At 46.6% G+C, this 26,254-nt stretch overlaps 1 protein-coding gene across 13 annotated transcripts in view; it reads left to right on the top strand.

Annotated features, from left to right (window-relative positions):
* COBL (cordon-bleu WH2 repeat protein) overlaps positions 1 to 26,254 on the top strand; it is a 318,704-nt gene that overhangs the window by 284,278 nt on the left and 8,172 nt on the right. For all 13 annotated transcript variants that reach the window (XM_081534556.1, XM_081534547.1, XM_081534551.1 and 10 more), the window contains 4 exons: positions 16,654 to 16,751; positions 17,950 to 19,778; positions 20,790 to 20,909; positions 21,537 to 21,803. In XM_081534556.1, coding sequence (XP_081390682.1) covers positions 16,654 to 16,751; positions 17,950 to 19,778; positions 20,790 to 20,909; positions 21,537 to 21,803 — 2,314 coding nt within the window. The remainder of the gene's footprint in view (positions 1 to 16,653; positions 16,752 to 17,949; positions 19,779 to 20,789; positions 20,910 to 21,536; positions 21,804 to 26,254) is intronic.

Genomic DNA, 26,254 nt, shown 5'->3' on the forward strand with positions numbered 1-26,254 from the left:
ATGCTGCCCTATGTCATCCTTTACACTGTCACGCAGCATTTACACATATGCACCCCAGATAGAGAGGATAGAGAAGGAATACACTGCTCTTGATAAATGGTGCATCCAGTCACGTGCTGTTTGGTCCTGTCCACAGAATAAGGCATCGAGAGCCTGGCCAGCAAAAAGGCACTGAAGGCTGAAGGCGGAGGGGAGGGTTGGCCAGACTGTCACAGGGGCTGACCAGTCCTGGGCCAGAGAGCATGTCAGCAGAACGTGTGTGATTCACAATGGAGCAGATGATTTCAGGTGTCCAGACTAGCCAGCGGTCAAGTTCAATGAAAAGAGAACCTACGCTTGGGTGTTGACAGCCCAGAATCAAGCTGAAATAGTCTGAGAGCAGAGCCCACTGCTATTCACAGAGGTGTGGTCTTGACCTTGCCCACCTAGAAAAGGCGCTGTGTTGGAGCTCTGCCCAGGAGGACACATGTTCAATGATTGAGAGATGCAGTAATAACAAACAGCATGATTTCTCACACTTGTGCTCCCAGGAGAAGATGGACAGGGCAACAGACACAGACATGTGTTTGCTCAACCTCCCTTCCTGAGCTGGATGCCCCTGGACCACCTTTAGAAAGGGTGGCCACTTGAAGGAGATGGTACTCTGATCTCAGTGCCTACTGCTGCTCCCTGAATCCACCTCCTGGCTCTACCCTGCATTATTCTAACACCTGGTTACCACAGTTTATCCTAAGGTGGCATTTGTGTCTCTGGGGACACGTTCTTCCTGCGATGATCTAGAACCTGGCTGTGATAGTGAGACCTCTTGATCCTTGGAGTGCCAGACCTCAGAGGCTCAGGAAACAGAAGTTACTCTTTGCTGTGACAGGCACAGCTGGGTCCCTCCAGGTGGGATGTGCCATCCCCAACAGACTCAAGCACCCCAGCTTGTAGAATCTCTGTTATGGGACCTGTCCTCAAGGGGAAATAAGGAGTGTTTGTGGTTTTCAACTTTGCCAGGGTGCCCTTTAATACTGTCACCCCTCTGACACACAGTGACTTATTAAGTATTGGAAGGAACAGTGGAATATCCTTTGTGACCTGCAAAGACCCCAGTTTGTAAGGTCTATAAAGTTCTAGTTTGCTGGGCTGTTTCTCTTCTCTCTGCTGTCTGCTTTCTGCAGATAGCCAAGTCACCCAGACTTTTTTGACTAGGGGTTCCACTTTGACAGATTGAAGGCAAAGACTATTTGCTCCAGAGCTGCTGCTGCCTGTCCAAGGAGAGCCTATGGTGTTGGCCTCAAGTGAAAGCATTTTTCTTAAGCTATTCAGTCCGGTGACAAAGTGCATGGCTCCTACTCATACACTGGAATTTGAAGTCTCCGCTCCTTGCACTCATGGCTACCCCTTCCTCAAGGGTAGCATTGGCTGGCTTCCAATTAATGCTGTGGCAGCAAAGATTTTGAATTGGAAAGTCTCAAGAATAAACACCAGTCTTCTAAAGAGAGCAAACATGAAGGCTTGGGAATGACTGGAGTATGCTTTATGTGCTGTGATCTGAAAATGATATGTTTTGCATCAAGTCCAATTATAATTTGCATTGCAAAATAAATCTATGTTCTCAGTTCAAATTTGACTCAGCAAGTGGGACATCAAATTCCCAGAGTCTCCCTCTAAATGTATAACAGACAGTAAATAACCTCCTTCAGGAAGAATTCAGCCCGTGTGGTGATGGTCCATCATCCTGAGGGCACCTAGGAGTGACCTCTGCACAGTCCTGCCCTGAGTAGGAGGCGTGATGCCCACAGAAGATCTCCTTCCCAATGCATCTTTCCTTCATGTATGATGCAGGCCAACTCCCCTCATACTTATAGAGCAACTCAACATGAAGACTAGAAAGTCCATGGTCAGGCTAACCTGGCATCACATCTGCTCATTGCTAGTGGCGGTGCCCTGAGTCAGTGACTTGACCTCTCACTTCTTGGAAGAATAGCCATGACCAACCTAGACAGCATATTAAAAAGCAGAGACATCACTTTGCCAACAAAGGTCTGTCTAATCAAAGCTATGGTTTTTCCAGTAGTCATGTATGGATGTGAGAGTTGGACCATAAAAAAGGCTGAGCGCTGAAGAATTGATGCTTTTGAACTGTGGTGTTGGAAAAGAGTCTTGAGAGTCCCTTGGACTACAGGGGGATCCAACCAGTCCATCATAAAGGAGATCAGTCCTGGGTGTTGGAAGGACTGATGTTGAAGCTGAAACTCCAATACTTTGGCCACCTGATGCGAAGAGCTGACTCATTTGGAAAAGACCCTAATGCTGGGAAGGATTGGGGGCAGGAGGAGAAGGGGACGACAGAGGGTGAAATGGTTGGATGGCATCACCGACTCAATGGAAATGAGTTTGGGTAAACTCCAGGAGATCGTGAAAGACAGGGAAGCTTGGCCTGCTGCAGTTCATGGGGTTGCAAAGAGTCGGACACGACTTACAACTGAGCAACAACAGAGCTGATTTACCATGCTGGGTTAGTTTCAGGTTACAGCAAAGTGATTCAGTGATACATATGTATCTGTTCTTTTTCATATGCTTTCCCCTTATTTTTTCCATATTTTCCCCTCATAGGTTATTACAAAGCATTAAGTGTAGTTCCCTGTGCTGTACAGTAGGTTCTTGCTGGTTATCTGTTTTATACATAGTGTGTATGTGTCAATCCCAAGCTCCTAATTTATCCCTCCTCCTCTTTCCCCCTTGGTAATACATGTTTGTTTTCTATGTCTGTGGGTCTTTTTCTGTTTTGTATATGAGTTCATTTATATCACCTTTTTCTTTTAAGATTCCATACAGAAGTGATATCATGTGATATTTATCTTTGTCTAGTTTATGTCACTTAATATGGTAATCTCTAGGTCCATCCATGTTGCTGCAAAAGCCATTATTTCGTTCTTTCTTAGGTGTCTCTCTCTCTATATATATATATATATACATAGATACCAAATCTTCATTATCCATTCCTCTGTTGATGGACATCTAGGTTGCTTCCATATTGTGGCTATCGTAAATAGTGCTGCAATGAACACTGGAGTACATGCATCTTCTTGAATTATGATTTTCTCTGGGTATATGCCCAGAAGTGGAATGACTGGGTCATATATTAACTCTGTTTTTCTATTTTAAAGAACCTCCATGTTGTTCTCTGTAGTGGCTGAAACCAATTTACATCCCCACCAACAGTGTAGGAGGGTTCCCTTTTCTCCACATCCTCTCCAGCATTTATTGTTTGTAGACTTTTTGATGATGGCCATTCTGGCTGGTGTGAGATGATACCTAGTTGTAGTTTGGGGACTTGACCTCTCACTTCAGTTTTCTTCTCAGTACAGTGCAGATCTGAAGTACCACCCCCTTAGAATGGTGCCTGACATATTGCTAGCCTTCAGAAATTGATGGCTGGTATTATCATTATTATCGTTGATGTTGTTTATTAAAATTGCCTGAGGAAGGATAGAAACTTGATTTGTTGAAGAATCCTTATAACTGTGTCTACCTCTGACCATCTGCCTGATTTAATTATTTATAACATCTTTGTTTGAAAAGAAACCATGCACACACATGCATGCATGCATACATTTGTGTGTAGCTAGATGGGGAGATGGAGAAGGAAATGGCAACCCACTCCAGTATTCTTGCCTGCAGAATCCCATGGACAGAGGAGCCTGGTGGGCTACAGTCTGTGGGGTCACGAAGTGTTGGACATGACTGAGCGACTAAATAACAACAAGATGTTGAGAGAGACAGAGGGCTGTTGCCTCCTACCTACTTACAGGGATACTAGTGGAACTAACATTATTTCTAAACTCTCATATCCTAAAGGCAGTCTGGCTGGAATCAAGCAGTTCATTTCTCGGTGTATCAATATTGTGTGAAACTCTCACTCCTGGGGTCTGTTTTGGGGAACATTAGTTCCACAGGAATGCTATAAGGAGTAAATGAGAGAGATTGGGTAAGTGGGTATCAGGTTCTGTTTTTCAACAGTAGACCACACTGAAATCATGTTCAGAGCCTCAAAAGATAGAAACTATAGCGTCTCCGGGGGAAGGGTGTCTCCCTTAAATGTCCACTGACCGCCCATCCTCCACCTAGCAGTCCCTAAGCTCCTTCTCAGCCCCCACCTCTTTGTGAGTGGTGGGCATGAGGGCTGTGGAAGAGAGAAACCATGCCAGTGTCTGAAAGGCTGATGGTTTCAATACAGTTATGGAACTGAGCCTGTGCAGGTTGTGGGTGGAGGGACTAGAAAGAGGCTCTGTTCCTGGCTTTGCAGCCCTAGAACGTTGTAACTAGAGGAGCGCTATGACCTAGCAGCATTTAGAGATATTTTATACTTTCTAGAACTCTGCAACTACCTAGCTCTAGGAAGGAACTTTGTGACTCTAGCAGCATCTAGAAACATCCTATATATTCTAGATACTGAAACCTTGAAACTATAGGAACTTTGTAACTATAAGAGCATTTCAGTTTAGTTCGGTCGCTCAGTCGTGTCCGACTCTTTGCGACCCCATGAATTGCAGCACGCCAGGGCTCTCTGTCCATCACCAACTCCCAGAGTCCACCCAAACCCATGTCCATCGAGTCAGTGATGCCATCCAACCACCTCATCCTCTGTCGTTCCCTTCTCCTCCTGCCCCCAATCCTACCCAGCATTAGGGTCTTTTCTAATGAGTCAAAACTTTGCATCAGGTGGCCAAAGTATTGGAGTTTCAGCTTCAACATCAGTCCTTCCAATGAACACCCAGGACTGATCTCCTTTAGGATGGATTGATTGGATCTCCTTGCAGTCCAAGGGACTCTCAAGAGTCTTCTACAACACCAGAGTTCAAAAGCATCAATTCTGTGGCGCTCAGCTTTCTTGACCTTCCAACTCTCACATCCATACATGACCACTGGAAAAACCATAGCCTTGACTAGATGGACTTTTGTTGGCAAAGTAATGTCTCTGCTTTTAAATATGCTATCTAGGTTGGCCATAACCTTCCTTCCAAGGAGTAAGCATCTTTTAATTTCATGGCTGTAGTCACCATCAGCAGTGATTTTGGAGCCCAGAAAAATAAAGTCTGACACTGTTTCCACTGTTTCCCCATCCATTTCCCATGAAGTGATGGGACCAGATGCCATGATCTTAGTTTTCTGAATATTGACCTTTAGGCCAACTTTTTCACTCTCCTCTTTCACTTTGATCAAGAGGCTCTCTAGTTCTTCTTCACTTTCTGCCATAAGGGTGGTGTCACCTGCATATCTGAGGTTATTGATATTTCTCCTGGCAATCTTGATTCCAGCTTGTGCTTCCTCCAGCCCAGCATTTCTCATGATGTACTCTGCATATAAGTTAAATAAGCAGGGTGACAATATATAGCCTTGATGGACTCCTTTTCCTATTTGGAACCAGTCTATTGTTCCATGTCTAGTTCTAACTGTTGCTTCATGACCTGCATACAGGTTTCTCAAGAGACAAGTCATATGGTCTGGTATTCCCATCTCTTTCAGAATTTTCCACAGTTTATTGTGATCCCCACAGTCAAAGGCTTTGGCATAGTCAATAAAGCAGAAATAGATGTTTTTCTGGAACTCTCTTGCTTTTTTGATGATCCAGCGGATATTGGCAATTTGATCTCTGGTTCCTCTGCCTTTTCTAAAACCAGCTTGAACATCTGGAAGTTCACGGTTCACGTATTGCTGAAGCCTGGCTTGGAGAATTTTGAGGATTACTTTACAAGCATGTGAGATGAGTGCAATTGTGCGGTAGTTTGAGCATTCTTTGGCATTGCCTTTCTTTGGGATTTGAATGAAAACTGACCTTTTCCAGTTCTGTGGCCACTGCTGAGTTTTCCAGATTTGCTGGCATATCCAGTGCAGCACTTTCACAGCATCATCTTTCAGGATTTGAAATAGCTCAACTGGAATTCTATCACCACCACTAGCTTTGTTCGTAGTGATGCTTTCTAAGGCCCACTTGACTTCACATTCCAGGATATCTGGCTCTAGGTGAGTGATCACACCATCATGATTATCTGGGTCGTGAAGATCTTTTTTGTACAGTTCTTCTGTGTATTCTTGCCACCTCTTCTTAATATCTTCTGCTTCTGTTAGGTCCATACCATTTCTGTCCTTTATCGAGCCTATCTTTGCATGAAATGTTCCTTTGGTATCTCTAATTTTCTTGAAGAGATCTCTAGTCTTTCCCAATCTGTTGTTTTCCTCTATTTCTTTGCATTGATCGCTGAGGAAGGCTTTCTTATCTCTCCTTGCTATTCTTTGGAACTCTGCATTCAGATGGGAATATCTTTCCTTTTCTCCTTTGCTTTTCACTTCTCATCTCTTCCCAGCTATCTGTAAAGCCTCCTCAGACAGCCATTTTGCTTTTTTGCATTTCTTTTCCATGGGGATGGTCTTGATCCCTGTCTCCTGTACAATGTCACGAACCTCTGTCCATAGTTCATCAGGCACTCTGTCTATCAGATCTAATCCCTTAAATCTATTTGTCACTTCTACTGTATACTCATAAGGGATTTGATCTAGGTCATGCCTGAATGGACTAGTGGTTTTCCCTACTTTCTTCAATTTAAGTCTGAATTTGGCAAAGAGCATTTAGAAACATTTTATACATTCTAGACCCTGAAACTTTGTTAACTGTGAGAAGTCACAGTTAACTGTGACCACAGAAATATTTAGATATATTGTATACCTTCTAGAACACTGCAGTTTTGTAACTAAAGGATCTTCGTGCCTGCAAGAGCATTTAGATGCATTTAATACCTTTCAGAATGCTAAAACTTTGTAGCTATACTGACAAAGTAACATTTAAAAACATTTAAGATGGGGGGAGGGAAGGGACTATGCTGTGGGTACAGTGGCTACCAGCCAACTTGGGCTACTGAGCCTACCATGTGGGTAGCCCAAGTCGTGATGTGCTGTAAGTGTGAAACATGCACCAAGCTTATGAAAAAATGAACTTTTTATGTGATTTACATGTGGCAGTGATGATAATAATTTGAGTTAAATGTTGGGTCAAAGTATACTGATTAAAAAATTAAAGTATTTAATGAAAAGTAATCTTTATTATTATTTTTCACCTTTTTAATGTGATTACAAGATTTCAAATTACACATGTAGCTCATATTGCATTTCTACTGGACACCATTGTTCTAGAACTCTGAAGCTTTGTAAATAGAAGACCATTTGGAATGTGGAAGTTAAGCATATATGACTGTCATCAACTGTATATTTTCCCAGGCTTCTTGCCTTTAGTTTATCAAGTGATTGTTTTGAATTCCTGTGGGTTGTTTTGGTTGTTGTCAGCAATTGCTAGCTGAAAAGGACATCTTTTTCCTCTCAGACATTTTTTTCTGTGACTGGATAAATTATTTAAAGAAACTTTCCTAGCCACATTAAAAAGAAAAATGATTTAATGTGCCGGAGTGGGGAAAGGTCTGCCCACACTCCTTTTTCTTTCTAATATGAAAAGGCACCTGTTTGCCTGGGTACTGATTTCACATGTGCTGTTAGCTCTCCTGTGGGAGTGGACGCCGAGCCCATCACTGGCCCCCGCCCCACCGAGGGCAGCAGCCTGCTGCCCCCAGCCCCACGCTACCCCCACCCTGAGGCTATCCCACTTCCTGGGAGCACTTCCTCTTGAAGCTGGCAATACTGTCCTTCGCCCCTCTTGTGTTCAGCGGCAGCAGCTTGTCCATGGCAGTGTTCCCTGTGGAGTTACCTTCCGTGGGAGGAAAGGCTGCTGGTGATGTTTATTCAACATGTGCAGCTGGTATCAGAATGTCTGCACTGCTCGTTTGCCCTTCACTTTCTTGGTCTCAAGCCAAAACAGTCAATAAGAAACCTATATTAGAAACTAGGGTGTGTGCTGGGCATGAGGAATGATGCCCGGGAGAAAAACACCTGTGCAGTTGACTTTCAGCTAAAAAGAGGCAGTGGCGTTTCTGGCCAACCATGCCTCTTTGGGATACATCCTGGGGCTCTCCTGCTAAGCCCGCAGAATCTGCCCTTCAAGCCGAGGGACCTGGTGCTTCTAGCTTGTTGTTATAGGAAGAGAGGAAGAGTTATAATCAGTTAGTAGAAGTGGATGGAGTAGGGGAGGAACGAAAAGCACATTCTGCTAAATCTCTCCTCCCTGAAGCTGTATGTTTGAAAGCAAAATAGATACATCACCACTGGTATCTTTGGGCCAGATAATCCGTTCCAGAATCCGGACAGCGATGGCCCCTCTTTGCCTTGCATAAGGAGCGGCACCAACTGCAGAAGTGAAGTGGTCCACAGGCCTCACCTTGGCCCACCCCAGAGCTGCTTGGCTGCCTTGGGAGAAGCACCAGTCAAGGACCTGGGTTCCCTCCCTCCAGAGCACTCCCAAGGCCAGTGGCTTCTGTCGTGTGTCCACTCTCTCCTCCTGGACAAGCAATGCCCCAGGGAATCTGGTCCACACTGGGGTGTCAGGAGCAAGGGTGGCCCAGAGGTGGATAGGGGTGTCAGCAGAGTGTAGAGTTGAGCATCTGGGGAAAACCTCTGATTGTACAAGAGGCAGATGGAAGAAAGGGGTGGGCAAGACTGCTGAGCCAAGTGAAGGGCAGAGGACTAGATGTAGGGACCCCAGACTTCACAAGAGGGCCTGGATGGGAGGTGAGATGGGCAGACAGAGAGCAGATCTGAAGTTCTGAGCCTGGGGCTTGGCCACTGATGCTTAGATGGAGCGGCTCAGGCCAGCATCTGGGTGGGAGGAGTGTGGTGAAGGCCTGGCTCAGGCCCTGCTGTAGCGCCTCCTTTAGACTTTATGGCTGCCACACAGTGGTTTAGGATCATCACTGGGATTACTAGGCTCTTGCTAGCAAAATAAAATTATTAACACAACATACTATGTGTATTGGGCATGGTATAACAAACCTTTTCTGCAAACTGCTTTTCATAAAATAGTTAGTGATCATTAGAGGGCTTCCCAGGTGGTGCTAGTGGTAAAGAACCCACCTGCCCAGTGCAAGAGCTGCAGGAGACCTGAGTTCGATCTCTGGGTTGGGAAGATCCCCTGGAGGAGGGCATGGCAACCCACTTCAGTATTCTTGCCTGAAGAATTCCATGGACAGAGGAGCCTGGCAGGCTACAGTCCATGGGGTTGCAAAGAGTCAGACACGAAGAGGACCAAAGAATCATTTTAAATGTCTGTTTGAAAAAAATCACCTCACCACTCAAGCTGCCTTGTACCAAAATGAGCACACTTCACAGGAGAAAGGATGAAACATTTGCTGTAGTCCATCCATTTCAGCACATCACACTGGCTGGTGGTGGTGTCTAGATTTCTGCATCACCCTTGTCCTTAGACACAGATTCCTTTTAGATCATCATGACCCTCCTGGATGGAGCTGTATGCCTTGATTTCTTCATGTAACACGCGGGCTTAATCTGTGACCTGTGTTTCCACCCCCACATTATAATCATCATATCGATGCAGTAGTGGAGGGAACTCTCTGCTGCCAGAAGCCAGAGACATCGCCCTATGAATACGATGAACATGGTGATTCATATTTTCCTTCCACAGGATTATTAAGGCAAATTATCAAAAGAGAGGCTAATGAACCAAAGTTCCTACAAAGGTAAAACTATGTTTTTGCTTCTTGATGTACCTGTTTGCATTCAGTTCAGTTCCGTTCAGTTCAGTTAATCAGTCGTGTCTGACTCTTTGCGATCCCATGAATCGCAGCACACCAGATCTCCCTGTCCATTACCCTCCCGGAGTTTACCCAAACCCATGTCTATCGAGTCGGTGATGCCATCCAGCCATCTCATCCTCTGTTGTCCCCTTCTCCTCCTGCCCCCAATCCTTCCCAGCATTAGGGTCTTTTCAAATGAGTCAACTCTTTGCATCAGGTGGCCAAAGTATTGGAGCTTCAGCTTCAACATCAGTCCTTCCAATGAACACCCAGGACTGATCTCCTTTAGGATGGACTGGATGGATCTCCTTGCAGTCCAAGGGACTCTCAAGAGTCTTCTCCAATGCCATAGTTCAAAAGCATCAATTCTTCGGTACTCAGCTTTCTACACCGTCCAATTCTCACATCCATACATGACTACTGGAAAAACCATAGCCTTGACTAGACAGACCTTTGTTGGCAAAGTAATGTCTCTGCTTCTAAATATGCTGTCTAGGTTGGTCATAACTTTCCTTCCAAGGAGTAAGTGTCTTTTAATTTCATGGCTGCAGTCACCATCTGCACTGACTTTAGAACCCAAAAAAATAAAGTCTGACACTGTTTCCACTGTTTCCCCATCCATTTGCCATGAAGTGATGGGACCAGATGCCATATCTTAGTTTTCTGAATGTTGAGCTTTAAGCCAACTTTTTCACTCTCCTCTTTCACTTTCATCAAGAGACTCTTAAGTTCTTCTTCACTTTCTGCCATAAGGGTGGTGTCATCTGCATATCTGAGGTTATTGATATTTCTCCTGGCAATCTTGATTCCAGCTTGTGCTTCCTCCAGCCCAGCATTTTGCATGATGTTCTCTGCATACAAGTTAAATAAGCAGGGTGACAATATACAGCCTTGATGTATTCCTTTTCCTATTTGGAACCAGTCTGTTGTTCCATGTCCAGTTCTAACTTTTGCTTCCTGACCTGCATACAGCTTTCTCAAGAGACAGGTGAGATGGTCTGGTATTCCCATTTCTTTTCTTTTTTCTTTTTTTAATAAATTTATTTATTTTAGTTGGGGGCCAATTACTTTACAATATTGTAGTGGTTTTTGCCACAGATTGACATGAATCAGCCATGGGTCCACACGTGCTCCCCATCCCAAACCCCCCTCCCAACCCACCCCACATCCCATCCCCCTGGGCCATCCCACCGCCCCAGCCCTGAGCATCTGTCCCATGCATCGAACCCAGAATGGTGTTCTGCTTCACACATGATAATATACATGTTTCAGTGCTATTGTCCCAGAACGTCCCACCCTCACCTTCTCCCTCGGAGTCCATAAGACTGTTCTATGCATCTGTGTCTCTTATTCTGTCTCACATATAGGGTTATCGTTACCATCTTTCAAATTCCATATATATGCATTAGTATACTGTATTGATGTTTTTCTTTCTGGCTTACTTCACTCTGTATAATGGGCTCCAGTTTCATCCATCTCAATAGAACCGATTCAAATGTATTTTTTTAATGGCTGAGTAATATTCCATTGTGTATATGTACCACAGCTTCCTTATCCATTCCTCTGCTGATGGACATCTAGGTTGCTTCCATGTCCTGGCTATTGTAAACAGTGCTGCGATGAACACTGGGGTACACACGTCTCTTTCAATTCTGGTTTCCTCGGTGTGTATGCCCACCAGTGGGATTGCTGGGTCATATGGCAGTTCTATTCCCAGTTTTTTAAGGAATCTCCCCATTGTTCTCCATAGTGGCTGTACTAGTTTGCATTCCCACCAACAGTGTAAGAGGGTTCCCTTTTCTCCACACCCTCTCCAGCATTTATTGCTTATAGACTTTTGGATAGCAGCCATTCTGACTGGTATGAAGTGGTACCTCATTGTGGTTTTGATTTGCATTTCTCTAATAATGAGTGATGTTGAGCATCTTTTCATGTGTTTGTTAGCCATCTGTATGTCTTCTTTGGAGAAATGTCTGTTTAGTTCTTTGGCTCATTTTTTGATTGGGTCGTTGATTTTTCTGGAATTCAGTTGCAGGAGTTGCTTGTATATTTTTGATATTAATTGTTTGTCTGTTGCTTCGTTTGCTATTATTTTCTCCCATTCTGAAGGCTATCTTTTCACCTTGCTTATAGTTTCCTTTGTTGTGAAAAAAGCTTTTAATTTTAATTAGGTCCCATTTGTTTATTTTTGCTTTTATTTCCAATATTCTAGGAGGTGGGTCATGGAGGATCCTGCTGTGATTTATGTTGGAGAGTGTTTTGCCTATGTTTTCCTCTAGGAGTTTTATAGTTTCTGGTCTTACGTTTAGATCTTTAATCCACTTTGAGTTTATTTTTGTGTATGGTGTTAGAAAGTGTTCTAGTTTCATTCTTTTACAAGTGGTTGACCCGTTTTCCCAGCAACACTTGTTCAAGAGATTGTCTTTTCTCTATTGTATATTCTTGCCTCCTTTGTCGGAGATAAGGTGTCCATAGGTGCATGGGTTTATCTCTGGGCTTTCTATTTTGTTCCATTGATCTATATTTCTATCTTTGTGCCAGTACCATACTGTCTTGATGACTGTGGCTTTGTAATAGAGCCTGAAGTCAGGCAGGATGATTCCTCCAGTTCCATTCTTCTTTCTCAAGATTGCTTTGGCTATTTGAGGTTTCTTATATTTCCATACAAACTGTGAAATGATTTGTTCTAGTTCTGTGTTTCTTTAAGAATTTTCCACAGTTTATTGTGATCCACACAGTCAAAGGCTTTGACATAGTCAATAAAGCAGATATAGATGTTTTTCTGGAACTCTCTTGCTTTTTCGATGATCCAGCGGATATTGGCAATTTGATCTCTGGTTCCTCTGCCTTTTCTAAAACCAGCTTGAACATCTGGAAGTTCACGGTTCACGTATTGCTGAAGCCTGGCTTGGAGAATTTTGAGCATTACTTTACTAGCATGTGAGATGAGTGCAATGGTGCGGTAGTTTGAGCATTCTTTCGCATTGCCTTTCTTTGGGATTTGAATGAAAACTGACCTTTTCCAGTCCTGTGGCCACTGCTGAGTTTTCCAGCTTTGCTGGCATATCGAGTGCAGCACTTTCACAGCATCATCTTTCAGGATTTGAAATAGCTCAACTGGAATTCTATCACCACCACTAGCTTTGTTCGTAGTGATGCTTTCTAAGGCCCACTTGACTTCACATTCCAGGATGTCTGGCTCTAGGTGAGTGATCACACCATCATGATTATCTGGGTCATGAAGATCTTTTTTGTATAGTTCTTCTGTGTATTCTTGCCACCTCTTCTTAATATCTTCTGCTTCTGTTAGGTCCCTACCATATCTGTCCTTTATCGAGCCCATCTTTGCATGAAATGTTCCCTTGGTATCGCTAATTTTCTTGAAGAGATCTCTAGTCTTTCCCATTCTGTTGTTTTCCTCTATTTCTTTGCATTGATCACTGAGGAAGGCTTTCTTATCTCTCCTTGCTATTCTTTGGAACTCTGCATTCAGATGGGAATATCTTTCCTTTTCTCCTTTGCTTTTTGCTTCTCTTCTTTTCACAGCTATTTGTAAGGCCTCCTCAGACAGCCATTTTGCTTTTTTGCATTTCTTTTCCTTGGGGATGGTCTTGATCCCTGTCTCCTGTACAGTGTCACAAACCTCTGTCCATAGTTCATCAGGCACTCTGACTATCAGATCTAGTCCATTCAATCTATTTGTCACTTCCACTGTATAATCATAAGGGATTTGATTTAGGTCATACCTGAATGGTCTACTGGTTTTCCCTACTTTCTTCAATTTGAGTCTGAATTTGGCAATAAGCAATTCATGATCTGAGCCACAGTCCACTCCTGGTCTTGTTTTTGCTGACTGTATAGAGCTTCTCCATCTTTGGCTGCAAAGAATATAATCAATCTGATTTCAGGGTTGACCATCTGGTGATGTCCGTGTGTAGAGTCTTCTCTTGTGTTGTTGGAAGAGGGTGTTTTCTATGACCAGTGCATTTTCTTGGCAAAACTCTATTAGCCTTTGCCCTGCTTCATTCTGTACTCCAAGGCCAAATTTGCCTGTTACGCCAGGACAGGCAAATTTTTAGCCAGGTGTTTCCTGACTTCCTACTTTTGCATTCCAGTCCCCTATAATGAAAAGGACATCTTTTTTAGGTGTTAGTTCTAAAAGGTCTTGTAGGTCTTCATAGAACCTCAAGTTCAGCTTCTTCAGCGTTACTGGTAAGGGTATAGACTTGGATTACCGTGATATTGAATGGTTTGCCTTGGAAACGAACAGAGATCATTCTGTCGTTTTTGAGATTGCATCCAAGTACTGCATTTCAGACTCTTTTGTTGACCATGATGGTTATTCCATTTCTTCTAAGGGATTCCTGCTCACATTAGTAGATATAATGGTCATCTGAGTTAAATTCACCCATTCTAGTCCATCTTAGTTCGCTGATTCCTAAAATGTTGACGTTCACTCTTGCCATCTCCTGTTTGACCACTTCCAATTTGCCTTGATTCATGGACCTAACATTCCAGGTTCCTATGCAGTATTGCTCTTTACAGCATCGGACTTTGCTTCTGTCACCAGTCACATCCACTGCTAGGTATTGTTTTTGCTTCGGCTCCATCCCATCATTCTTTCAGGAGTTATTTCTCCACTGATCTCCTGTTTGCATTGCTTTCCAGTTTAAACCAGGAGCAGCAAGTGTAAGAGTTTCAGATTCCTTGCATTTTCATCAGTTCAAGATGATTTTCATTCTCTAGTTTACCTTTTATAAAGTAATATCATCAGTGGAACTTTTCTCTTAAATGATTTTTAATTCATTTTCTTCCCAGAGTACATTATTTTATTTTTATTGAAGTATAGCTGATTTTATTTAGTCACTAAGTCTTGTCTGATTCTTTGCTACCCCCATGGACTGCAGCACGCCAGGCTTCCCTGTCCTTCACTATCTCCTGGAGTTTGCTCAGACTCATGTCCGTTGAGTCAGAGATTCTATCCAACCATCTCATCCTCTGTCGTCCCCTTCTCCTCCTGCTCTCAATCTTTCCCTGCATCAGGGTCTTTTCCAATGAGTTGGCTCTTTATCAAGTGGCCAAAGTATTGGAGCTTCAGCTTCAGCATCAGTCCTTCCAGTGACTATTCAGGGTTGATTTCCTTTAAGATTGACTGTTTTGATCTCCATCATGATGTATTAGATGTAGATGTACAGTTAAGTAAATATACATATATATTTACTTATATATGTATAATATGCATATGAATGTATACATGCATAGAACTTAAACTTAGTCACTCAGTCATGTCCGACTCTTTCCAATCCCATGGACTGTAGCCTGCCAGGCTCTTCTGTCCATGTGATTCTTCAGGCAAGAACCCTGCAGTGAGTTACCATTCCCTTCTCTAAGGGATCTTCCCAACCCAGGGATTGAATGATTGAACCTGGGTCTCGCGCATTGTGGGCAGATTCTTTACTGTCTGAGCCACCAGGAAAGCCCTCATACAATGTATGTATGTATGTACATATACATTCTTTATCAGATTCTTTTCCCTTATAGGTTATTATAAAATATGGAGTGTAATTCCATGTGCTATAGTTTTTAATTCTTATTAATATCATTCTATTCCCATAGAACAATGTGATTTTGCATACTTTGAAGGGAAGGCAAATACTTTGAAGGAAAAGTGTAGATATAATTTTGTCTGGCTAGGCTTTAAGCATTCTAAACTAGGAGCCAACCTTTGAAAAACACTGTTTTCCATTTCAAATACTACTTTAAAGAGCCCTTACCATTTTTTTCTGCCATATACTTGATTATTGAATATATAAATTAAATTTATCTAAACCATCAAATTCTGTGGAAGAGAAAGAGACAAGTTTAGTAAACGCATCCAATTAAGTCTTACAGCAAAAGCAACAGGAAAGGCAAGTCTTGTGCCTCTGTGGTCTTTGTTAATTGGTCCATAGCCGACACATCTCGGCCAGCGCTCTTTGTCTGCCATGTCAGAGGACATTAGCTGAGTTGGATCTGGAAGCCACTTCCTGGCTCCCAAAGGGACACAGCCACGAAGTAAGAAAGATTCATTTACCAGAACACAAACTCTGCTATGTAAGTGAGGATGGTACAAAGCATATTTCATGCATCATTATCTCGGCCTGATTAGTAACAATGGAAACTGGTCCTTGATTCTAACGATCAGCGGAAAAGACCTTCCGCTTTTGCAGAAGAGGGACAATCACCCCATACGTGTCTCTGTTCTTGGCACCACAAGACAAAAGAGACAAGAGCCTCTGCAAGGGCTGCTCTCAAATTGCTTTGGCAGCTGTTGTCTCATGGATGCTACTGTCCAGGGCTGGAGAGAAGGAAAGCCCAGCTCTCCTCAGCAGGTAGGGACGTCTCCCTGGACCCCTGAGTGGTAGGGTCATGAGGCACCTGTGGACACAGATATGGTGGCCCTCCCGGGCTCAGGAGCCCCTGTGTGCAGGAACAGCTACGCTCTTAGCCTCTCAGCACATGGTCACTTCTCTGGGAAGCAGCAATCATGACCTTGCATGCCTTCTAACTGCTTGTGAGGCTTCCCATGGGACAATCTGGGCAGAAGAGCCCACATGGGAAGGCTCACGGGGTGCAGGGGTTGCCTTCCTGCCCACCCTCCCCCCATCCAGTCACTGCCGTGTGGGCGTGGGGAGGGGGCACGGCCGGAGGGGCGGTCACCACTGTCCCTGCTGCTCTGAAGTTCACTGTCGGAGTGGTCATCGCTGTGCACCACACACACACACACACACACACACACACACAGCATATACACACACCACACACACAGACACACACCCCATCTGTGTCTCAGGTGTTCCAAGGACAGCAGTGCCTATGGAATGGCCTGAATTTGACTATAAGTTGTACCTGCCTCAGATATTTCCAGAAAAGTGTCAGTTGCATAAATAATGAGCTAAATGAAATGCTCCCTTTTCTTCTTGGTTTTCTCTAGAAACGGAAAAGCTGCTCCAGCCTCACATGAGGATGAGGAAATATTCGCTACTGGTTGGTTCCAGAAAACTCTTGCAGAACTGGACGAAGACCTGGGAGGTAAGCACACCCCCTGCCTGGACTGTCTGCCCGGGGCCAGGCACCCTGAGGCTGTCAGGGTTGCTGGCTGCACTGCGTGTAACCATGTGGTGAAGATGTGTGCAGAGGAAAGGTGGCTCCGAGAGAGGAAGGCCCAGGCTGGGGCCCAAGGCACAGGCGAGCTCAGCTCCCGGAGGGGCCATGCACCTGGGTGGCTGAACAGTGCCAAGGAAATGTCTGAGCAGGTGCTTACAGCCTACTCTGAGCAAGACTGATTCTACACATTACAAGTCTGCACACATGAACCAAAAAAGAAGTTCTCAGTCCTCAGATGAGTTAGGGAAACATTGGGTGCCACGCTGGCAAACAGGCCTCTTTATTAAACCTCCCATCCCGTGACCTGCTAATACGTGGTCTGACTTTCAAAGAGGAACATAGCACACAGCATCTCACCAGGGACCCCTGCTCCCGGGGGCGTCTCAGGGACTGCACTTCTGTGCATGTATCAGACAGAATAGTGTAAGCTCTGAGCAGATACAAACTAGCTCAGTGAACGACTGGAAATCTTTCAAAGGCACCCAGACTAGAAAGTAGATATAGGCCTTGCCTCACAATCAAATGAAACAAGGAGGAGACATTCCAGAGCTGACCCAGCATCTTGTCCGACTCACTTTTCCATTTTCTGTCCTCAGATGGGGTAGACAAAGCTAAGAAACCTTTATCAACCTTGGTCTGTCCCTCAGACCCTGCCTGCAGGCCCACTATGTCCTTTAGGGCTAATTACTGGGGGCTCAAGGCATTGTCACCTGCCTCTTAGGAAGCAGAACAAGAGCAGCTTGACCCATAGACCCTGTGGTGCTCCTTGTGAACCAAACCAAGAGGAAAGTAAAAATCCCAAATCCACCTTCCCATCCTGCTCTGAGGTGGTGTCTACTGGGGGCTTGGACTTCAACATCAGTTTGTAAGTAAAGATACTGGCAAAATGTGGTACCTCAGTGCCTGCCCTCAAGGCATCATGAATCTGCAGACAGGCCCTTGATTGGGTCCCGTGAGCTGAGACTGGCTCTGGGCACGTGTAGATGACAACCCGCATGACACTAAATAACTTACACCAAAGGACCCTCAGGTGATGAAAATCAGGGTGGGATTTCACTGGGTAAGGGGCATAAGAATCATCTAAGTGGGGTCTGCCTGTGACCTATGTTGTGCTTCTTTGCAGAACCGGAAGAAAGCTGTGAAACTGACACGAGCTCCCTCACCAACTCCGTACACGGCACATCCACCCCCCATGGTGGCACTGAGGCAATCCCAGTGACGTTCATCGGGGAGGTTCTCGATGACCCCATGGACTCAGGCGTGTTTTCCAACAGAAACAACAACGCTGGCTCCTTCGACTTGGGGAGCACAGCTGACGGTGAGGCTCAGCCACCACCATGCCAGGCCGAGTGCCCCCAGCAGCACAGGCAGAGGAGGGCAGCAAGGCCCAGCTCACCAGCTCCTTCCCAGGAGCCTGAGAGAGAAGTCAGGTCAGCCTTGACCAACACCTGGAAGGATGTGGATCCCGGTAAGATGGAGCCCAAGGCGACTTCTACTTCAGCGCTTCACACTCACCACTTGAATGTGAAGGAGGAAGGCAGGGCACCTGGCTCTGCTCACAGCGGGAGGACCCCAGCCCTTGGGAGAATGATCCCGCAGCTGGGGAAGGAAAAGGCAAGCGATGGTAAAAGTGACGTCTCGACACTACCGCCATGGTATCAACGAGGCCAACACCCAGTGGGGAGTTATGGCCTTAAATATGGCCTCACAACATATAAAATTGTCCCTCCGAAGTCAGAGATGAAATGTTATGACCGGGGGGCATCCCTCTCCATGGGTGCCATTAAGATTGATGAGCTGGGGAACCTGGTGAGTCCCCACGCGCATGCCGGCAGGACTGTAGTCCCATCATCGCCCACTCTGGAAGCAGAAACCCCACCCATTGGAAAAGTCAAAGAATTCTGGACATCCAATTCTGTAGAGAAGCACTCTGGCCGGCCCACGGAGGGGCCTAAGAGGACCCCCACCACCCCCACGAATCCGCAACCTCAAGAAAGCAGACTGAGAGCCGAGCCCACCTCCCCAGACCCCAAAGTAACATTGCCCTGGCCCCAGTCCCCCCACTCAGAAGACGGGAGACCTCTGAGGGAGGGGAGAAGTTGGCCACCCCCAGCAGCCACTCGTCCCCTCAAAGTGCCAGCAGCTAACACCACGGAAGTCCCGTTTCTCAAACCTCAGAGGAGAACGTCCAGTCAGTACATGGCCTCTGCCATTGCCAAGCGGATAGGGACCCCGAAAGTCCACAGTGACGTGGGGAGGAGACATGATAACACCCAGAGGACATGTGCAGGCACAGCGCCAGAGCCAACGGTAGCGCCTCCTGTGATGAAGGACAGTACCACCCCCAGCCCAAACCCAGGGACAGGCATTCGTCGTGAGGGGGAGGAATCAACGACAGTGCCCCATCCTGGATGGCAAGTCAGCAGCCCTTACGGGAAGCTGTCTACTCAAGACTATCCTTCTGGCATCCACAGAGATTCCCGTGGCTCACTAGTCACAGCTGCCCAAAGGGACCAGGTTTCTGTGGGACAGAGCTGTGGTCTCAGTGGGAAGCAAAGCACAAGGAACCACAGGACCAACTCAGCATCCGACCCCAAGTGCAAGTCTGACGGCTTGAGTCCCTCACTCCTTCACCCAGGAGATGATCAGACTTCAGGCAGCACCCTGGTGAATGGCTCCAGGTGGGTCCCCATCCACAGCGACCCTCCTTGCTCTCCAAGAGTGTCAGATACAAACGGCCAGGCTGGACAGGAGCCCCCACAACGGGAGGAAGAGCCCAGTTTGTTAAGCACAGGTGTACTTGAAGCTGATGGTACACTGCCAGCCAGCATCTTTGGGCCAAAGAGGAAATTCAGGCCTGTGGTCCAGAGGCCAGCTCCGAAAGAAACATCCCTGCACAGCGCCTTGATGGAGGCCATCCACTCAGCAGGAGGGAAGGACAGGCTTCGAAAGGTGAAGTTATTGGTGGGCTTCTGCCTCAGGGACAACCTCTCCCCCACACCCACTCAGACACAGATCTTAGGTGACATCAGAGGAAGGGGACCAGGCTAGGGATGTGGGTGACTGCACGAGCTTAATTTTACCTGGATTTCTGTCTCCCTGCCTATGGAGTTGTTTAAATAGAACCACTAAGGAGACAAAACTGATGACTTTGGTTTGCCCACACTGCCTTTAAGGCTGTTGACTGCCCTGGGGAAAGGTGTCAGCAATACATAGTCCTTGTGTGGGCATGGGGGAGTGGAGGAGTGGGATGGGGTGCCAGGTGGGGGAGGAATCATCCATAACTGGTCCTTGAGCCTGGAGGGGGAGATGGAGAGTCAGGCTGAGGCCCTGCCCCCATCACCCTGCATTTTCAGCAGTGGTGGGCTGAAGCCTTGGGGAAATTTTTATGACACCTGCCCCCCATGTAGGGATATATCACCTTGCAAATGTTATTTAACAGCTACCCTGACACTGATGATTAGAAACTGTTTCCTTCATTTTGGCCACTGAGGAAAGAGGGAGATGACATTTGGGGAGGGTGATCACCCTGTGCCTCCCCAAATACATAGCTTTTGATTTCTGTATTTTGTTGCTGCTGTTTAGTCGCTCAGTCATGTCTGACTCTTTGGGGGCCCATGGACTGTAGTCCACCAGGCTCCTCTGTCCATGGGATTTCCCAGGCAAGAATACTGGAGTGGGTATTCCCTTCTCCAGGGGATCTTACCCACCCAGGGATAAAACCTGCATCTCCTGCATTGCCAGGCAGATTCTAGCTGAGCCACCAGGGAAGCCCCTTAATTTTTATATAGTGTAAGGTCAATCCAGAACTGTACCTTGATAATTCTACCTTCTAACAGAGATGATATAACTGACCCTGTAGGCCTGACCTGATAACTATGGGCTTTCTTGTGTACTGCCTTATAGTCATCATTTCCCCATCACCTAAGTGACAGGAGTTGACATCATTAATAAATATTCTAGACTCCAGAACCCGGCTCAAAGGGAGGGCCAAAGAAACCGTCCTACACTGAGGCGGACTGCGAGCGCTCAGCCCTCCTGGCGGCCATACGCGGCCACAGCGGGACCCGCAGCCTGAGGAAGGTGAGAGGGGGCCCCACACACCCAGCGACCCCCAGAAAACCGCAAAAGCCAGGGAGACCCTCCGATTCTCTAAGCGATGGTAAGTCATCACTGGAGTGGCCAACCCGACCGCGGGAGAGGCCCTGAGGGCCAGCCTCTCCTGAACGCGTGTTTCCTGCGCACTAGTGCCCTGCACTTCCCCACACTCCCAGGACACTGAGCGTGGTTTCAGGGCTTAGGTCACCGAGAAGCAGAGGCGGTAGCCACTCAGCTCCGGGATGGAGTTGCTACCTGCTGGGGCTGGTCTGACACAGTCGCAGGACCACCTGGACTTGAGCTCGGCGACAGAGGGTGATGCACCTTCTGCAGCCAGAATCCGAGGGAAAACCGGGTGGGCACCTTCCTCTCCGTGTTTGGAGGAGGGGTCCTTCCCACCGATTGGCTCTTGCTGCGTGCGGCCTCAGGGTCTGTCCAGACAGGACCCGGTGAGGTAGGAGGGCAGCCCTGCTCCCTGCCAGCAGTCACTGACCTGACGGAGAGCCCCAGGATGGGGAGCAGACACGGCCGCTGGGTTTTTTCAGGGTCTGAAAAGCGCTACCTCTCGTAAAGGACATTTGGGACCCTGTCATTTCACCGTCTCGTTGCTAGGTCACGTCCTCCGCCTCTGAGGAGCTCCAGAGCCTCCGCAATGCCACGCTGTCTGCACATGGGCCGGACCCCTCGCCGATAGAAGACCTTGGGGTCCAGTCCCAGCTGCCCCCGCCCCCACCCCCACCCGCTACGGTTGCCCAGGCTCCCACCTCATCCCGGTCGGCATCGAGGTCCAGCTCGGGCCCCCTCAACAACCCAGTGGACGCCAGACAGGCCTTGATGGACGCCATCCGCTCCGGCACCGGAGCCGCGAGGCTGAGAAAGGTGAGGGTGTGGGATGGCGCGTGCTCGCCCCTGCGGGCTGCGGGGAGGGCCCCGATCACTCCTACCCACCTCCCCTACCCCTCCGTCCGTCTGGGATGCATCCTGCAGCGCCCTAGTCGGGCTCCAGGTGACAGTATTCGTTTGGAAAGTTGTTTTTGAAGTCCCTTGGGCGGGGCACACGTTTCTGGTTTTTCTGCAGTTTCTGCTCTATCCTGTCTTCTGCTTGGTCTGTACATATCCCCTACCTGGTCCCTGAAAGCAGTGGATTTTGTGGGGTCCAAAGTAGGGTTCCCAAATTTTAAGGACTTTGATTAGGTAGGTTTTGAGATCTGCTTTAACTCCAAAATGATTCTGTGAATGGACTGATATTCTTTCCCTGCCCATTTGTAGTGGGTGGGGAGTTAGGCTACTTATAGGGAGGTGGTGACAGGTATTATTTTCTGAGAGATCATTTCCAGATCCTAAGCTTAAGTTCTCACATGTACCTGAAGAGGTCAGTACTATGATTATTATCATTTTACATAAAAAGTGAGTGAGGCTCAGAAAGCCTGAGTAACTTGGCCTTGGTCACATGGGGCTGGACCCGGTGGGCACAGAGGCCCTCAGAATGAAGGAAAGCAGGTGGCCCACGAGATGGGTGAGCCACTTCCACGGAGGGTGGCAGGCACTGCTGAAAAATTTCCCGCCAGGAGCCTAGGGCAGCAAGGAGGGCAGGGGAGGCTCCCACAGGCAGTGCAGCCGGGAGGCAGTCCTCACTGAAGCCAGGGATGCTCTGTGTCACCCTGGGCTGGAGTGGCCTTAACACACTGACTGGGAGCCTCCCTGGGGCCACAGTCACAGCTCTCGGGTGGGCCCCAGAGTGTGTCCCCTGTGCTGGAGAGGTGTCCCTTGCTGTGTCCTGTGGCCCTAAGAGGGACCCAAGACATCAGGTAGGGAGAATGCTAAGGGCACTCCATTTACTGAAAGCTCAGCCTTGCCTCAGGATGCTGGAAAAAAGAAAATGTGCTTAACCACATGGCCTTGGACGTCAGACTCTGTCCTCTGGATGCAAGGGGTGCGGGTGGGGGACAGTTAGAATTATTGAGGCTTTGAGTTTTGTTTACTTCTTCCCATTTCTCTATGATTTATATACTGATGAGCTTAGTGCTTTATTACATGAAATGAGGGAAAAGTGAAAACATTGGGGTGAATGGCTAAATAAGGGTCCTAACAGTTAGACCTTGTGGTTGCTGATGAAGACAGCTCTGTAATTCAAACCTGAGACAACCTCTCTCCTCCATCCATGTCTCAACATCAAATTGAAAGTAAGCGCCAGTCATGGGTCAGAATGGCCAACATCAAAAAGTCTACAAAAAACAAATGCTGGAGAGGGTGTGGAGAAAAGGGAACCCTCTTACACTGTTGGAGGGAATGTAAATTAGTGTAGCCACCGTGGAGAAGAGTATAGAGTTCCCTTAAAAAATATTTTTTAAAGTTTTTTTCAAAAAACTAGAAATACCATATGATTCAGCATTCCCACTCCTGAGCATATATCTGGAAAAGACAAAAACTCTAACTCAAAAAGATATATTCACCCAAATGTTCACAGCAGCACTATTTACAATTACCAAGACATGGAAGCAACTTAAGTGTCCATCAACAGATGAATGTATAAAGAAGATGTGGTACTTGTATACACTGAAATACTACTCAGCTATACAAAAGAATGAAATAATGCCAATTTCACAGAATGAATGGACCTTCACTTATCATACTAAGTAATTCAGATAGAGAAAGACAAATATTGTATGGATATCACATATGCAAAATCTAAACCAAAAAAAAGGACACAAGAGAACTTATTTACGAAACATAAACAGATACACAGACATAGAAAACAAACTTATGGTTACAAAGGGGAAAGTGGAGGATGGGAGTTTGAGACTGACATATACACACTACTGTATATAAAATAGGTAATCAACAAGGACTTATTGTATAGCACAGGGAACTATATTCATTATCTTGTAATAGCATATAGTCAAAAATAACCTGAGAAAGTAGCCCTGGCGGGGGCCCCTGGTAACTCAACAGTAAAGAGCCCGCCTACAATGCAGGAGATGTAGGTTTGATCCCTGGGCCAGGAACATGCCCTGGAGGAAGAAACGGCAACACTTCCGTATTCTTGCTGGAGAAGCCCATTGACAGAGGAGCCTGGTGGGCTATAGTCCATAGGGTTGCAAAGAGTTAGAAATGATTGAAGTGACTGAGAATGCACACATTTATTTATATATATATATATATATATATATATTCCTGAGTCACTTGGCTGTATACCTGAAACTAACATAATATTGTAAATCAACTATAGTTCAAAGAAAGAAAGTGCCAGTGGTTCCCAGAGAATCCAAAGCAACATAGCCGGTTATCAACCTTGATGGTTCAGCTGGTCCCTGGGAACAATTCTGAGTTTCTAAAAACATTGTTTTCAAAGTGAAATCCACAAGACATCTGCATCCTGTGGTTGTAGATTTTTCAGAGGTTTGAGCCTACAAATCTGCAATTTTACCAAATCACTTTCCATTGAGGTTTGAGATCATTATCTGTGTCATTTGAGCTTTTGATACAGTTTGAATAACGCTGAATATGAAGGCTATACTCATTTCTCCTATACTCATATTCTCATTGACTGATTTTGGATTGTTTCAAATAGCTATTCCTCTCCCCCTCATCTGGCAGGAGTCCTAAGGAATAGGGGCACCAAGAGAAATCTTGTCACCCATGCCTCCTTGAACCTCAGGCTCGCTCTCTCTTAGAGTATACGCAAGGGACTTCCAGAAAGGAAAGGGGAAAAAAAACAAGTTTGGGAATTGTCTGAAAAAGCAGAGGAAACTATTTGTGCTATGGGAAAGAAAGTGGGGGAAAATGCAAGGGCAGTGGTAGAAAGGGCTGGGACCAGATGGGGCCTGCTGGGTGGTAGGTAGGGATGCAGGGAGGGTGTATATCCAGCAGCACACGTCTGGCCTGGGGGTCTAGCAGAAAAAGTCATGGGAGGCCAAGGCCTGGCTGTTGCTCATCACCATCTCAGCTTTCTAGCAGCTGCTTAACATGGCAGTCAGAAGCCCACGTTTTATTTGATTCTTGGATTAATCTAAATATTGGAACCTGCCTTATCCATCCTGGAAGGGTTGAGGCAGTGAGTCTGGTGCGTATGAGATTTTTATGCCCAGAGCAGTTTAAGAGATGCCCCTAGGCTGACAGCCAGGCCCCAGATGAGAGGGTGAGGATGACCAGGGAGACCCTGACCATTTGTCTGCCCAATGCCCCACACCTTCCCTGGAGGCCTCATAGCTGAGTGACAGGACTGTGTCATTGCTCTACACAGTGACCCAGACCTCTCCACTGGCAGTCTGCACCTGCAGTTCTTGTAAGCCCTGAAGGACATGTGACTTAGGAAGTCAGGACTGTCCATCCACCCAGCAGCCTTGGCTCAGCCTCCATCAGGGACGCACAGGGCAGCTAAGACAGACCGGCCTCACCTGGAACCAGCAGTTGTCCTCCTAGAGGTACACACCTGACCTCCTTTTCAAGCGGCTTGTCCCCACCATTGGTGTGGAGCAGCAGACCTGTGACACCAGGGGACATGCATGCAATTCAGCTAACTAGGGCCAACTGTGACTTCCGAGGAGCCTGGGGAGGCAGCACTTCTCTGCGGGCATGGGCCATGGAGGTCTTTGTGACTTTGCATCAGATGCACTTTCCTACATGTTCTGGCACTTGCTCCTCAAGTCATTTGAGCTTTGCCTCTTCAGCCTTCTTTCACCTTTCGGGCTCTTAAAGTTGCATAACCTGAGGAAAAGATGCTAAGTGCCAGGCTTCGGGATTCATGCCTTGTGGGCTGTGCTGTCCGTGGGTTCTCAGTATGAGCAGATGCTCCTTTGTCCTTGATGTTCAGTGATGCCTCAGGATGCATGTAGCAAGGAGAGAATCCTGGACTGAGGGTGCTCCCTACTCTGCTGGGTAGTGTGAGGGGCTGCAGTGCATGAGGCCACCCGTATCCTCCTCCAGTACAAGCAGGGCATCTGACCCTGCTTGGAGGGTTCTCAGGGACCAGACTCTTGCTGCTAAACACAAACACAGTGACTCACCCTCCTGGAACACATTTTGTGCTGGCAATGATGCTGCTTATGATAAAAGACAAAAGGGTAGCTTTGATATAGGAGGAATCATCTCCTTAGAAGTGAGTTGGCCATTTTTCAAGGTGATTGGAAGTCTGTTTGCCTCCCTCCACGGTGTGTATTGAACACCTCTGCCTCTGTGTCTGTGAGTGTCAGAGCCACACCTGCTTTGTCTTTCCTCCAGCCCCAGATGACAGCATCCTCAGCTCTGCTCAGTCTGCTGCTCCATCCACAGTAGACATGGCTCTCCCATCTTGAGTGCAAGCCTTAGACCCTGGACTACGCCCTCCCACA

This window comes from Giraffa tippelskirchi, chromosome 10 (assembly GCF_054371585.1).
Source record: "Giraffa tippelskirchi isolate mGirTip1 chromosome 10, T2T-mGirTip1v1.2.pri, whole genome shotgun sequence".
NCBI lineage: Eukaryota > Metazoa > Chordata > Mammalia > Artiodactyla > Giraffidae > Giraffa > Giraffa tippelskirchi.